Source organism: Notolepis coatsorum, assembly GCF_963971535.1.
Source record: "Notolepis coatsorum genome assembly, chromosome: 17".
NCBI lineage: Eukaryota > Metazoa > Chordata > Actinopteri > Aulopiformes > Paralepididae > Notolepis > Notolepis coatsorum.
The window spans coordinates 77,606,899-77,623,419 of NC_140181.1; the positions used below are offsets into that span (position 1 = coordinate 77,606,899).

The 16,521-nt window shown below is 42.0% G+C and overlaps 1 protein-coding gene across 1 annotated transcript in view; it reads left to right on the plus strand.

Annotated features, from left to right (window-relative positions):
• The window catches only part of LOC311244091 (helicase ARIP4-like), a gene marked incomplete at its 3' end in the record, with an annotated part of 91,153 nt that extends 84,004 nt beyond the window's left edge, over positions 1-7,149 (plus strand). The window contains 8 exon segments of the mRNA XM_084333502.1: positions 1,136-1,332; positions 4,503-4,705; positions 5,585-5,670; position 5,794; positions 5,797-5,889; positions 6,031-6,372; positions 6,375-6,473; positions 6,476-7,149. Coding sequence (XP_084189628.1) covers positions 1,136-1,332; positions 4,503-4,705; positions 5,585-5,670; position 5,794; positions 5,797-5,889; positions 6,031-6,372; positions 6,375-6,473; positions 6,476-7,149 — 1,695 coding nt within the window.
• Positions 7,150-16,521: the final 9,372 nt, after the last annotated feature.

The window sequence follows — 16,521 nt, forward strand, 5'->3', positions numbered from 1 at the left end:
CGTAAAGACACACATTTGCACAGAGACATAAAGACACACACAGGCACAGAGACGTAAAGACACACACACGCACAGCGACGTAAAGACACACACATGCACAGAGACATAAAGACACACATGCACAGAGACATAAAGACACACACATGCACAGAGACGTAAAGACACACATGCACAGAGACGTAAAGACACACACACAGCGACGTAAAGACACACATGCACAGAGACATAAAGACACACACATGCACAGAGACGTAAAGACACACACATGCACAGAGACGTAAAGACACACACGCAGAGACATAAAGACACACACATGCACAGAGACGTAAAGACACACACGCAGAGACATAAAGACATGCATGCACAGAGACGTAAAGACACACACATGCACAGAGACAAAGACACACACAGAGACGTAAAGACACACACATGCACAGAGACGTAAAGACACACACGCAGAGACATAAAGACACATGCACAGAGACGTAAAGACACACACACACAGCGACGTAAAGACACACATGCACAGAGACGTAAAGACACACACATGCACAGAGACGTAAAGACACACATGCACAGAGACGTAAAGACACACACATGCACAGAGACGTAAAGACACACACGCAGAGACATAAAGACACACATGCACAGAGACGTAAAGACACACACATGCACAGAGACAAAGACACACAGAGACGTAAAGACACACATGCACAGAGACGTAAAGACACACACGCAGAGACATAAAGACACACATGCACAGAGACGTAAAGACACACATGCACAGGGACGTAAAGACACACATGCACAGAGACGTAAAGACACACACATGCACAGAGAAGTAAAGACACACACATGCACAGAGACGTAAAGACACACACATGCACAGAGACGTAAAGACACACATGCACAGAGACGTAAAGACACACACATGCACAGAGACATAAAGACACACACATGCACAGAGAAAGACACACATGCACAGAGACTTAAATACACACACATGCACAGAGACGTAAAGACACACACGCACAGAGACGTAAAGACACACACACGCACTGCAATGCCGACAGTCGAATGAAAAGCAAAAAGGCAAACTTTCACTGAACCGGTCTTCCTCCCTCTCTCCCTGTAGCAACCCTTCCCCCATGAGTCTCTTCTGATGGACCGCAAGGAGATGAAGCTGAGCAAGGAAGAGAGGAAAGACGCTAAGAAGGGCTACGAGGCTGAGAAGAGGGCGTCGGTGCCCTATACCCGCCCGTCCTACGCCCACTACTACCCTGCCAGCGACCAGAGCCTCAGCAACATACCCGCCTTCAGCGAGCGCAACTGGTCAGTCCCTCAGTGAGGAAATATCAGATGTTAATACTTTAAAAAAATTAAACATTTATATTGTTTGAACTCCATGTAGGCTGCTACTTCTTTTTCTTCTGTCAAATCAGTATCTCTCATACTAATCAATGGGGTCAAACTCATGTTGTTACAAGCTGACTGAAACCTGCTTTGACTCAGTGCAATGTGAATGAATGAATGATCATTGCATTTATATTTTTACAATGTAGGGTAAGGAAATTCCCTCCTTCACCACCACTGGTAGCGCCCAACCTTGGGCTATGCAGGCTCAATGGCTGCCATACACTGGTACCACACTCCACAATGGATGAAAGCCAATTAAGGGGGGGGGGGGGGGGGGGGGGGCGGCAGGCATGCGTTGTTAATTTTTTTTTTTTTTTTCATTTCAACCTTTATTTAAAATCGTAAGCATCTGAGGTTTCCCTCATTTACAGAAACGACGATTGTACAGTACATAATAAAAACAATATTCACAGAAATTTTAACACCAGAGTAAAACAAATTAAAAACATTTAAAAAGAATTTTAAAATATCAACTAAAACAGTTACAGGTAGTCACACAATGGTCTGAAATCATACATTTAAACATTCCAAGGGAAGGGAGAACCTCCAATTTTAGCGTGAGTTGAAGGACATTCCATGAGTTAGAGGCATCAAAGGAAAAGGCTGACTTCCCTAGATCAGAACAAATCTGAGGAACCCTAAGAACCATCCAGTCATTCGATCAAGTTGAATAGGTTCCAATATTCCAATCTAACAGTGAGGAGATATAAACAGGTTGTTTACCAATAAGGGCTTTAAAAATAAATAAATACCAGTGTTTGTTGCGCCTTTCTGCAAGAGAAGGCCAACCCACCCATACAGGACACAATGGTGAGTCATATCTGTCACCAGTTATAAATCTGAGAGCTGAGTGATATGCAGAATCCAGAGGTTTAAGAGTTGATGCCGCAGCATGCCTATAAATTACATCACCATAGTCCAAAACTGATAAGAAGACTGATTCCACAATTCTTTTTCTACTAAATAGAGGAAAATTGGATCTGTTTCTGTACAGGAAACCAATTTTCTGTCGCAGTTTAGTGGCAAGATTTTCCACATAGAACTTAAATGTTAATTTCTCGTCGAGCCACAGGCCAAGATATTTATACTCAGTGACGACTCTCTATACACGAGCCACTGACAGTAGATATCCTCACATCATCAAAGTTAATATTCCTTGCTCTTGAAAATAACATAAACTTTGTCTTACTAGCATTAAGAACCAATTTAAGACTAGTAAGGGCATCCTGTAGAGCATAAAAGGAAAGTTGCAATTTCTCAAAGGCCAGCTGTACAGAGTCTGCAATACAGTACACAATTGTGTCATCAGCATACAAATGGGCATGACATCCATACAAAGAAGAAACAATATCATTAATATAAATTGTAAAAAGGACAGGACCCAAAACTGAACCTTGTGGCACACCTTTAGTCATGGCCAAGAATTCAGATTGTGCTTGACCTAACTTCACACACTGCCGCCTAGAAGATAGATAATCCTGAAACCAGACACAGGCATTATCATCCAACCCAATGTTAGATAGTTTCTTTAGAAGTAAGTAGTGATCAACTGTATCAAATGCTTTTGATAAGTCAACAAAGAGGGCAGCACAATGTTTCTTCTTATCTAATGCTGAAATAATGCCATTTGTAACCAAAGTGATGGCCGATGTTGTACTATGTTTGGCTCTAAAACCAGATTGTTGAGAGCTAAGTATGGAGTTAGTTGAAAGGTCAAATTTAAGTTGTTTACTTACTAGTGTTTCCAGGACTTTAGCTAAGCAAGGTAGCCTGGAGATAGGACGATAATTATCTAAGTTATCCCTATCACCTCCCTTATGTAAAGGAATCACCCGTGCAGATTTCCAAACTAGAGGAAATCTACCTGATGAGATAGAGAGATTCAAAATATAAGTAATCTGTTCAGCGATAACTGGTGCAGCCAACTTAATAAAAAAAGACTCTAAGTTATCCTCACCTGTAGAACACTTTGCATCGATTGATTGCAAAGCATCAAATACAGCTGACTGTGTAAAAGGTTGAAAGGAGAAATGGGAAGTGACGCCCACAGGGTACAAACAATCAGAATCAACAGGACAAGGTCCATTATAGTTCCTATTAAATAAATTACCAGCCTCTGCAAAATGCCTATTGAAGGCAACACAAATTTCACTCTGCTCAGAGATCACACAGTTTTCAACTTTAATATGAGAGGGTAAAGAATTAGATGATTTTATTTTGTTCACCTTCACCGCACTCCAACATTTTGCCGGATTAGAGTATGAGTTTGTAACCAACTCCAGATAGTAATCAGTTTTAGATTTTCTTACTACTGCAGTACATTTGTTCCTAATTTGCCTAAAAGAAAATGGGACGACTGGTTGCACTATGTTTTAATGACGCCACGTGCACGTGCGCATAAATGTTCCCTCGCATAGCACAGACTAAAGACTGCGCCTAATTTCCTCTACGAATGGAATGTAACACATTTCATTCACAAGTTTGTGTGAATGTATCTGAGAACGTATTTGAACACACCTGACGACCATCCATGCATGTGCGTGCGCGTGCTTCTGCTCACAGACTGCTCACAGAAAGAACACCCTGAGTTCTTTAACGACCAAATTCAGTCTGGATCTCGGTTTAACATCTCATCCGAAGGACGTCACTCGCAGCTGTACGGTGTCTCTATCACCGTAAACAGGAACATTGTTACTGCCAAGTCTCTACTGGACAACAACACCACTTTCTGAAAACGGCCTGGCCCGGGGCTCGAACCGGTGATCTTCCGATCATGAGTCCGGAGCTCTACCCATGTAGCCACACTGCCGGGCTGTGGAGTGAGTTTCAGTGAGCTTCAGTCGGCTTGTACAGAGAGGAGCTTGACCCCATTGACTTTGCATGAGTTTGTGGCCAACTAGCCAGAGTTAGTATGAGGAACAGCATGGATTGTGCTGGAAAAAAGGATTCAACAACGTAACTAGTCAGTAGGAAGTAGAGCTAGGGTTCCAGAAATCTGAATTATCCCTACTCTCTCTTCTTCTTCTCCTTCTTTGTCAAATCAACAAACAAACCATAACAAAGCCTATCTGCTCTCCCCACCCCAGGCGTCCTCCACCTCGTGTAGCAGAAGAGAAGCCGGCGGCCGGTGTCAGGCCTGTCCTGTCAACTCCAGTTCCCATGACGCCCCGCCAGGCATCCGCAGGCTCCGCCCCTAGCAACGAGTCGCCAGAGTCCAGCCTGGGAGGCTTCCCTATCAGCTACCTTCAGAAAGCTGGGGTTTTCGTACAGAAGATAGTTACCACTACTGGTGGGTTAACTGTATGCTATATACTCTGTATCTCTTTTCTTCATTCTCTTGTGTTTTCTAGGCCTCTTAGTCGAGTAATCGGTCGGTTTGGTCTTTTAGTCGACCAAGATTTTGTTTAGTCGGTTAATGTTTTTTTGTTTTTTCCTATTCATTTGAAAAATGATAAGCTCATATCTGGTAAGCACTAGATTTAAAGAGGCCCTTCTGCATGCTCGCACCTGGGGAACACAATTTTCACAGATTTCAAACTAAACAATGGTCAATAGATTCTATGATTTATTAGTCAATGAAGAATCTCTTCAGTCGGGGAGGACGCCCCTAATATCGACTGTCTTCTACTTTAATATCTACTGTCCTACTTTAATATCTACTGTCTCCTACTTTCTTTCTCCATTCCTTTATGTTGTCATTCTGTTGCCTGCCCCCCCCCCCCCCCCCCCCCCCCACACACACAAAATTAATTGCTTTATGTTTTTGCTGCAATACAAATTATTGGATTGAGGTTTTATCTTATTAGATAAAACAGATAGTCATGTGTATATATATTTCTATTGCAAATGTTTGACAATAGATTTGCAGTGAAAAAAGGTAATGAATTGCAGTATTGCGATGTTAGTGTCGTGACTCCACCCCTAATTAACACACATGCACTCTAAATACCATCTGTACAGGCCTGTCAAATGTCATCCTTGAATCTCATACACAGATGTAGTTATTACGGGTGTGAACAGTTTAGTAGTACCATGTTCTTGTTGAAGTCACTTACCCATAACATCCTTAATGTCTTGTCCAGATACACACACCCAACAGTCCAGCAGTACCATGTTCTTGTCCAGACAGTGATCGATAACACGCTGTCCTTCTCGCCTCCCCGTCCAGACATTGTGATTCCCGGCACCAGCTCGACCGACGTCCAGGCCAGGGTCAGCGCTGGAGAGAGCATCCACGTCATCAGAGGCACCAAAGTAACCAGGAAGTGCTGCGCGTTGCTCCATCCTGTCCACTCCTGTTGAAACTCAATTGGACCCGTCTGGTGAAAGGAGGTTCTTCTAGTTGTTTATCAGTTATTCCTTGTCTTTCTCCCTCAGGGACCTACATTAGGACATCTGATGGACGCATCTTTGCCATCAGAGCTGCTAACAAGGCCAAGCAAGGGGACAATAACCCTACAGTGCCACCCAAAGGTAAGCTAACATATATAATAATAATAACTTGGTTTTATATAGCGCCTTTCATAAAACCCAAGGCCGCTTTATTCCTGATGGCCTACGTCCTCAATGTGTTTGACTTGGACCCGTTTCTAAGCTCCCGTTTCATATCCTCAGACTCCCAGGCACCACGAGAGGTTTCAACCAATGGCAGCATTGGTTGTGTGTCACCTGAGAGGAAGCCGAAGCAGATGCCCTCTGAGGCTGTGACCCGCCCCCTTTCACCCTACAGCCCTGAGATCATCGACGAGCTACAGCGCTACACCGTCGGCGCTGGGAACAATGCTCCGAAACCAGCTAGAGTTATCGGAGGTCAAACGGAGAGGGCGCCAGAGAGCATCACCACTACTAGCAACCTGTCCAATGCCAATGGCAGTTTGGCAAGCAGCAACGTTAGCCTGGCTAATAATCACCACGATACCTCCATGGCCACCACAGCCCAACCTAGCATGGATGCAACCACAGCCAAGACCTGAGAATGAGCAACAAGCGCAAGGCCTCCACCCCATCCATGGATGAGCGTGCCAGCAAGCAGCCTGCCCCAGGCAAGCGTACTTCAGCCCTCTGGCCTCACAAGGATTCCCCTACACAGGGGGCTATGGCCTACCTCCTCTGGGCCTTAACCCAGCCATGTTGGGCTCTCTGGGCGGGTCACTGGGGCACCCTCTTTTCATGGGGGCGGGGTCGCCCTATTTCCAACCCCCACACGGCCAACTAGGGGACCCTCGCTTGATGTTCCCCGACCCCTACAGCCTCTGCGGGGGTGGAGTGGTCCAAACCTCTTCCTCCTCAACCGCCTCTGCCACTGGTACTGCCATCTCCTCTTCGTCATCAGCACCATCCTCTTCAACAGCGGTTAAAGCTTCCAGCACCGTTTCTGGGGCCATGCCTCCGTTCATGTTGAATACCAGCATGGCCGGCATAGCTGGGATGCTTCCTCCAGGTTTCCCCCTGTCTTCCTACAGCCAGTCTCTGGCCGGCCTCTACCCAGGATCGATGCTCCCCGGTGGGCGCTCAGGCCAGGCTGCAACCCCTGGCCCCGCTGGAGCCAGTTTCCTCTCCCACTACCCCTCCTCCACAGCCTCCTCCTCCCTTTCCTCCTCCTCCATCTCCCCCTCCATCCGATCCAAGAGCCACCGCAGGCCCTTCCTGGTGGAGACCCGCGGGAATATCAGCGGTACGGGCAGCTCAGAAGATGACGACGATGACGATATCATCGAGGTGATGGGACTTTGACTGATTGAATGATGGAGTTTGGTTTTCACTGAAGCATCGTCAAAATATGGCCTCATGTTTCTGTCATTAAGGCTTCGTGGGGTCCGTGGCCAGGACTGTCGGAGATCTGGGATGAAACTGTTTTTAAAAAGAAACACGGTTTAAGACGTGACAACTAAGCCTCTTCTACTTATAACTGGTTCCTCTCTTCAAAACGCCTGCCTTGGAGAAAGAAAATAGTCTTGATGGGGATTGAACAGAGACTGGACAAAAAGCAACAAGAAAATCCTTGCTGAATACCTTATTTTAAAGAAAGTCGAGCATCTGAAAGAAGAATAAAAAGAGAGAAACCTTGGGCTTCCGAAATTCTGTCCTGTATTGACATTTAAATACAAATCACTGGACTTGAGTACTGTGGACTTGAGTGTGGACCTGCAGTGAACACATATGGCCACTAGCAGTGCTGTTGGCTTAGATTATTCTAGTTCCACAGTTTCGCTATAGACCTCTCACGTGTGACATGTTTCGGCTGCTTTCTCACTAGCCAAAAATTGCCTGGAACTGTTAGCATTGCATATCAGCTATCAGGTCAATGACATCCGGTAATTTAGTGTTAGCAATAGGGATGTCCCGATCAAGTTTTTTTGCTCCCGATCCGATCCCGATCATGTGATTTTGAGTATCTACCGATACCGATATTTCCTGATCAAATAATAATAATAATAATTTAAAAAAAAAAAACGTTTTTTTTTTTCCTTTTTCTTTTTTATTCAACAAACATGACCATGTTCACGTCTTAAACTCATACTGAGGCCTTAGTTTTGGTTTTAAATTGCATATCATCATTCATTTATTTATTGTCACACAGAGCAGAAGAATTTTGCCAAAACAAACGAATAGTATCCAGCTGCAGAACGGCAGACCAGCCACACTCTCAAACGCATTTCCTTTGATTTAATTATACATCAAATGATTTATGTCAAGGATTGCAATGCCTCGCTTGAATGAAGTTAACTTTTCACCTGGATAACGTCAACATTCAGGGTGAATGTAATGTGAGAAATTGGGATAAAAAAAAAATGTAAATGTTTAATTTGGGTATGAGAGTGTGGCTGGTCTGCCGTTCTGCAGCTGGATACTATTGGTTTGTTTTGGCAAAATTCTTCTGCTCTGTGTGACAATAAATAAATGAATGATGATATGCAATTTAAAACCAAAACTAAGGCCTCAGTATGAGTTTAAGACGTGAACATGGTCATGTTTGTTGAATAATAAAAAAAATAATCCGATTTTTCTCTTTTTTTTCTTTTTTTTTCCGATCCCGATCTTCGGAAAATCACGTGATCGGCCCCGATCACGTGATCGGATCGGGACATCCCTAGTTAGCAATGTGGTTCTTAAAATCAAGCTGGTTAGCAAATCATATAATCCGCCTGTAAAACGTTGTTTTACCTCTCACCCCACATTCAGTTTAACACTATGATCGCCGGGAACAAGTTTCCACGTCATTCAGAGCCATGCTCATTCTGCCGAAGACGCCGTAACTCGTCTTTGATGTCAATATTTCAAAAATCTGTCATCGAAATCGAATCATATTTCCTTTCCGGAGCCCTGAGACACAGTGCTGATCTCCTCTCAACTCTCTAGCGGTTCAAGAGCGCCATCTGGTGGCAGATCGGCAGATCGCCAACCGGATATTAACCTTTGAACCGGTAGTACTCATCCAAATGTGGTCCGGCCACTCTCTATAGCTCCCGCGACTCCATCTTGAAACACTGGATAATAGATCGCTCGCCCTAACTCAATAAACAACGTTATTTGGACGTATATACTATTATACAGCCTGGAAATGGATCAGGCATTTCTACATCCCATAATAGAAAAAAATCTGTTCCACGCTCATCTGCCAGCGGCGCGAGGAAGCCACGGTAAGATTCAGCGTTATATTCTAACGTATTCTATACTAACTGATCTGATGAACATATGACCCACTCTGGATGAATCATCTAACGCTGCCCACGGAATTATAAACGATCCCCCGCCCATCCGGTCATCATCAGATGATGCGTAGAAACGTCTAGAACCACGTCCAGTTGAAACTTTTTATCTCGCACAGATTCCTACCAAACTGTATTTGATCATCAATATAATGCATTTAGGGCTATAAATCACGTTCTGAAGAAAGCTGCAGAAAACGATAAAAACATACTTATACTTTAGACCATATTTTAGTATGAATATGTGAATGAAAAAGTTTAACGTTGCTACACCCTGAACAATACATATAGGACATTGAATGGGCCATAATAATGGCAATGTAGCAATAGAATTTAAAAAGTTATAGCCCTGCAAAGAAGGGGAACTTCTCCATAGACAAATAGAGCTGGCGAGGGATGGTAAATTATGAATTTAACCCATGGCGATTAAAGTGTTAACGGACAAAATTACTGGCTAACAGGAAAGGAAAACACTTCATTTTCACCATAGGCGGAAAGGGGGAGGAGCCTGGGTTTGTCAAAATGGCGACAGCGTGTGAGAGGTCTATTGTCAAGAACCTTTCGCTTTTTTTAATCAACTAATAACTGATGGTAGACTAGAGTTGATGAAACAGATTTCATTATATTAGTTATATTAGCTGGTAGGAACGTCTGTTTAGTGGGAAATATCAGCAATTTACATGGTATTGTTTGATTTGATTGTCTGATATTGCTACTGAATTTGTCTGAAATGTATAAGACAAGTCTGAATAAGAATCGATGATGACTTTTGAATCCCATTTGAATTACCCTTTGAATTCACTGCCAGGACAGGTGTATTGTGTGATTTTGTTGTTTGGGGGGGGGGGGGGGGGGGATCTTGAGAGGACTTCAAGACTATTGAGAGAACTTTTCGAGACTATTGAGAGAACTTTCCACGACAACTTCAGTTAAGGGGACAGTTGAGGCTAGCTGCAGCTGGGGTTAAAGAAGAACATTACTGAAACCTTAAAAACGAATGTACACTTATTTAAAACGCCTTTAAACCAGGCCTTTTGAAAACAGCTTTTACTACAGGCATCAGACTTGGGAAGATCTGATTTGTTTTTGCATATATTTTGTATTTATGTCATCTCTTCTACATTGTTTTCAAAGAAACAAACATCATTGCCTAATATTAACAGCCAGGTGACAACAAGGAAAAAAACTGTGTTCTGGTGAGGGGTCCACCTGTGTAGTGGACACTACCAACGGAAAATGCCTTTTCGCCTCCCATCTCTCTGAATGTTACCCACGTGAGAGAGAGAGGGAGAGAGCGGGGACAAGAGAGACCGTCATTAAGGCTCTCTGAGTCTCACCCATAGTCTTACTGTAGCCTAGTGAAAGCGATGCAAGCGGCGTGCATACAAGCCTAACGTACAAACCCCAGAGGACCCGGAACTCAGCCCTGAGGTTTCCCCTGTGTCGTCTCCCTGTCCGTATCCGTGGGCCGTGTTCCCACCGTGTGTGTGTGTGTAAAAAAAGAACTCCGGTTCATGTGATTCGCTCTGACGACATCATTCTGCTCCTGTTGCGTTCTTATTTTATTTTTTTGCTCATCTAATTTCTGAAGATGTCAGTGTAAAACCAAATAATTTGGGGAGAAGAAGAAGCTGTGCCAAAACAAAAGAGTTAATCTAAAAGCTCTTTCAAAGATAGTTGTCTTAGAGACAAAATAACTGGCAACAGTTTGTGATATAACGACAAAAGCAACATATATCGCAGCAATGCCATATAAAATGCACACAGCCACAGTTGATTTAAAAAATTAAATACAAATAAAAATAGATGACTCCTTGTGACCTCACAGTAAACATTGTATAATACTGTATCAGGCATCACCTTCTGTAAAAACCTCACTGTAGAAAAGAGACACACGACAGTAAACACAAGTTAAAGAAAATAAACTGATGAACAGAATGGGGGTGAATGGGATAACTGTTCTGTTTAGAACCGTATACTTTATTTTAATTTTTTTTGCAACAGAGCCAGTGTTCCAGCTCCGTTCACACACCACTGATACAGCCAGTGTTCCAGCGCCGTTCACGCACCACTGATACAGCCAGTGTTCCAGCGCCGTTCACACACCACTGATACAGCCTACCAGTACTGCCTCGGCTCCGTTTTAAGGTAGTTGGACATAATTATTAACACATGGCCATTTTGCTCTCATGCTCAGGTTGGGTTCCTTTCCGGAACCCAACCTGAGCAATGGCATACAAGCAAAATTGCCAGTGTGAATATGGTGAATTGGGGATGGTTACCCACTTTGGCTCATCTCAAAGACCTTTTCCTCAACTCCTTACAGTAAGAGTGCTTTAAGACCGAACAGCTCTTTTTTTGTACACTAACCATAACATGTTGGAGCAAAAAGACTAAAGCATTTCCTGTTTTTTTTTTCTTCCATTCACTCTTTGTACTTTCATACTTAAATTGTTTTTATTTTTTTCTTGTTTTTTTTCTTCTTTACACAATGTTTGAATTTACCAAGTTAATTTATTCATGACAGTTCATATTTATTCATTTGTATTTGTATTTTTGTACAATTTGTTTCGTTTTTCTTTTTTTCTTTATTTAATTTTTTGGGGTTTGTAAGATGTTCATTATAATTGTTATTATTTATTTTTGTTATTACAACATGGAACTCTTGGGTTTGCCTGTGTTCAGCGACTATGATAAGTAGCGAGGGTCATCCTCCAAGCGCACGTTAACTTTTCAGGACCAACCGACCGATGGCTAGCGGCGGCAGTCCAACCACTCGTCAGCAGGAAAGAATGACGGATAAAGTAAAAGAGAGTCGTCGAGTGCCTTTTGTCTTTGTGGTTCTCATCCATATCATCCAAATGTCCCATATCTTTATCCTGATGATGATGATGATGATGATGATGACAAACAACTAAACAATAGTGTGTTTTCTCCAGTGTCCACTGTTTGGTTTTCTTTTTCTGTTGCCGTCGACTCGTTCCGTTTGCCGTCGACTAACTTAGTTCTCGGTCATTGTCGACCCGAGTGGTGGTTGTACCAACTGCTCTCTTTATTTTTATTTCATAGCTCTCTACTTGAATTTACGTATTTATTTATAAGAATCGATTCAGTCAGGTCTTAATTCCATTTAGCTGAGAAGAAGATTGAAGCTGCTGTCTGTAATGGTGACTGACTAGATGAAGCCTGGTGACTAGTTTATCAGTGGATAATGTGTATGATGACGTTGGATGACTTTAACATCCTTTTTACTTGTTTTGGTTTTTTTGGAAGTTTGTAAATAAAAGGAATTGTGTTCTTAATGCCATTTTCATTTCATTTATTTTGATAAATACAAATTAGATGAGAAAAGCTAAGATGATAACATAATGACTAATAGCTTTATTAATAAAAAGGTACTCTTACTGTTTCTCACACGCCACATAATTCATACATGCATACATATTAACAGCTGTCTCTCTTGTGTTCTAGGCAAAAGTAAGGATAACGATCCATTAAAACACGTAGGCTACATCTTGATTGACAAAGATTGGAGATCAAGGTTTTAAACTGCAACAGAGGGGAGAATCTCAAGCTTTAAAGACTGTTGGATGATGAGCTAGGGGCATCATAGAAAAATGCAGATTTACCCTGTTCTGAGCAAACTCGAGGGACCTTAAGCACCAGCCAGTCACTAGAACAGATTCCATTCCGATAATGATGTAGTAACAAATGGTAAATGGCTGCATTTATGTAGCGCTTTTATCCAAAGCGCTTTACAATTTGTTCCTCACATTTTACCCATTCACACAATGATGGCGGAGGCAACCAAGGTGCCAACCTGCTCATCGGGAGCAGTTAGGGGTTAAGTGTCTTGCTCAAGGACATTTTGACACGCTGCCCGGGAGTGGGAATCAAACCGTGAACCTCCACATTACCAGACGACTGCTCTACCTACCGAGCCACTGCGCCCCCAAATACCAGTGTTTGTTGCGCCTCTTCCTCAGAGAGGATGGAGAGGCGCAGATGAGTGCACATCTGCACTACTGCTATTAAAATGGAGCATCTTTCCTATCAACGAGTGCTTATACATGTCACAGTCTAATGATAATTTAATGGAATTAGAGAATTCTAAGAATGAATCCATCTTATGTGGTCTTAAATCAAAACAGGATATTTATTTGGCAGTTTGATCTAAACACAAGCCTAAAAGATACATGAAAACGATACTGAAACGGCGTTGTGGAAACCGGAGAGGTAAGAATGCACTTGGGTCAGAACATGGTAACTTGGTTGTTACAAATGTATTAGGTAAAACGGTAAATCTTAATACAATTTAATTCAGGAGTTAGGTAGAAGACTCAACGGATCTCTGGCCAGGAGAACCCAATTTAAGCTCCCAAAAGGTCTTGTGAGTAGACTTTTATACACGTTGGGAGGGGACAGGAAAAGGTGACCAGGTATACTCAAAGGGAGAGGGCAGGGGAACGATGAGGTTGGATGACCGGAAGGGGGGGGCGGGGGGTGTTGGACAGGAAAACAGAAAGGGGGTATCTGAACTGAGGATGGTAGGTGTTACAGAGGTAGATACACAAAGGATGGGTATTGGAATGGGAAGACAGTTTCTATCACAACGGTAACATTTTAGGTACTATAGTTGAATCAAATAATGCTTTCTTGTTTCAGTGTTCCACTGATGCAATTTTCCACTGAATCAGAATCAGAAAAGTCTTTATTGCCAAGTAAGCTCACACATACAAGGAATTTGGTGCATCAACATTAACAGACGAGATCAACACTTACAAAGCAAGTAGGCGTAAATAAAAAGATTGTAAATTAAAGTAAAATAAAATGGAATATAGGACAGGGCTGTACAATTGTGCAGGATTGCTGTAGAATAATAAACGGATAGTTTATTGACAATGTTTTCTTACTTTTATGAAATCTCAAATTCCCCTCAAAACTACATGGTGACTGGGAAGTTGTTGGAATAATCGAGTTTGCTTCTAAAAAAAAAAGGAAAACATTAAAGATGTTTCAAACGTTTGTAAATAATACCATTCCACATTAGTGTTTTTCTCCTACAGTGGATAAAGTGTCACTATAGTGCAGAAAGCCATATCTGCATATATACTGTAGTTCTACTATATCTACTGTATAGCTCTGATGGTTTCTATGGTATGTTTTTCATCATCTGTTCCATGGTGTATTCATGCGTTCAATTACATTTATCATCTTGAGACATATTTGCAGGCAAACCAACATAATGACTGTAATCATATGACCGGCGATTGTCATTAAATGACTGGGGCTGATGAGCTGTGTTGATGGCATCGCGTCGTATCGGTATATAGGAAAAGCATGGCGCGTCATGAGAACACTATGAATAGCACCAAGGTCTACGGAATGTGCAAAGATGGAAGTAGAGATCTGGGTCTGAACCTGACCGCTCTGGTTTCCATGCCCTAGTTTAACCCTTTCACTGCCACACCCCTTTACTATCACACAACCGACGGTCGCCATCGGTTGTGTGATAGTAAAGGGTTAACCTGTCGTGTGGCAGTGAAAGGGTTAACCTGTGTATTGTCGCAGTGAAAGGGTTAACCGTTTGGTGGTGCGGCAGTGAAAGGGTTAATGCAAGGCCTCTTACAGTATGTATAAGGAAAGGTATGTGTGTGTGTGTGCATATGAGTGTGTGAGTGAAGCTCTTGAATCCCCTGTTTTAATGAGAATAATGCCAATTTAACTGGATAACCTTAGAAGACTAGTCACCAACTTGTTGATACGTTAGCAACTAATTTGAGCCACGCCCTTTTCTTGGACAATTATTTTTGTTACAGAAGCTCAGAATAAAGGCAGGTCAATTAAGAACAAATTATTATTTACATTGATGGCCCGGCGAGAGGACAAAAGGACCTCTAGAAGGGTAACAGGGAAAGGGGACAACATTTTTTATAAAATAAAGTAGAAAAGAGACAGACGATGCATACATCACAGAGGTAAGGGAAATCATTAATACCACATCAAACAAACAACCAAATAAAATTACAAGATATGTAATACATGACGCAGAACAGTCAAATTACAGTTAAAAGGCTGGAAGAAGTCATTGAACTGAATTGAATGAGGTCTCTGCTAAAAATGGCAAATCAAATGTAGGCTAACCTACATCTTGATAATAATCTTCATAATCAAAGTTAGGCTGAGGCAGGATAGGTCTGTACATGACTACACCATCTAATATAGGTCAACGGTTGCTCATAGGTGAGTATGCTCTCTATTGTGCCCACATACATCATTCTGTACCTGCCTTATTCTGTAATGAGGTTACTGATCCGCCTCACCCTTTCCACTGGCAGTAATGTTCCAACCACCCCTGAATCGCAAAATGAAGAAGAAGCAGTGTAGAAAACAGGTTGAGTTTATGGCGTGGTAGTAGTGGGAACACTTTGGCTGTACTGTGTGAAGTGCACACTCTAGCTTTGATATTTGTGGCTGTACTGTGGAGTGAACCATCCAAAACCAAAGTAATGCGTATCAACAGCAAGAACAACACACCCATAACCATGGAACAAAACCCATTAGACTAGAGCAGGGGTCAGCAACCTTTTTGACATGGAGTGCCTGTTTGAAATATAGTTGTAACTAGTGTGCCTCAACAATATTCCATGCATCGTAATATTTTGTTCTCATAATCAGGTATTTTTAATGATAATTTTTACATTATTACATCATTATTGTTATTGTTATTATTAACAATATTATTATGATGGTTGTATCAACCCTAAATCTGAGTTGGGGGGGGTGGGGTGCAATGCAGACAAACAGCTGCATACAGTGCGACCATTTCACTCACATTTGCCCATTCATTTTTGGACACATCACACACCATCGGTGTGTGTACTGTACGTGTGCTGTCATAGCTCCACCTACAGGCCTAATGGAGAACACCAGGTGAACACCAGGATGTGAATGGAGGGTGAATGTGAGGTATATCGTGTAAATAAGTTTTGATTGATCGCAAGACTACACTGTAAAAAAATAAATAATAATAAGTTACCAGAACTTAAAAATATTGAGTTCAGTTACTGTGCATTAAGGTTTTCAGTTTTCAATCCATAATAAGTTAACAGAAAAATAAGTACACAACCACATTATTTCAACCTAATAAAACTATGTTTATTGTCATTGTTTTAAGAACACAAGTTGACTTGGTAATACTCACATTTTGAGTAAAGAAAATGGCTTTTAACATGTGCAATGTTCAATGAAATAGAAAAATAAATAATAAAAATTGTTGATTAATCCCACTGGTCACAATGGTGACCGTAATAATGTTTTTCTTATAAGGCTCTGCAAATGTTACTGAATGATGTAGCAATGTATTTCCAGCTAAATTGAAATAATAAACAAATAA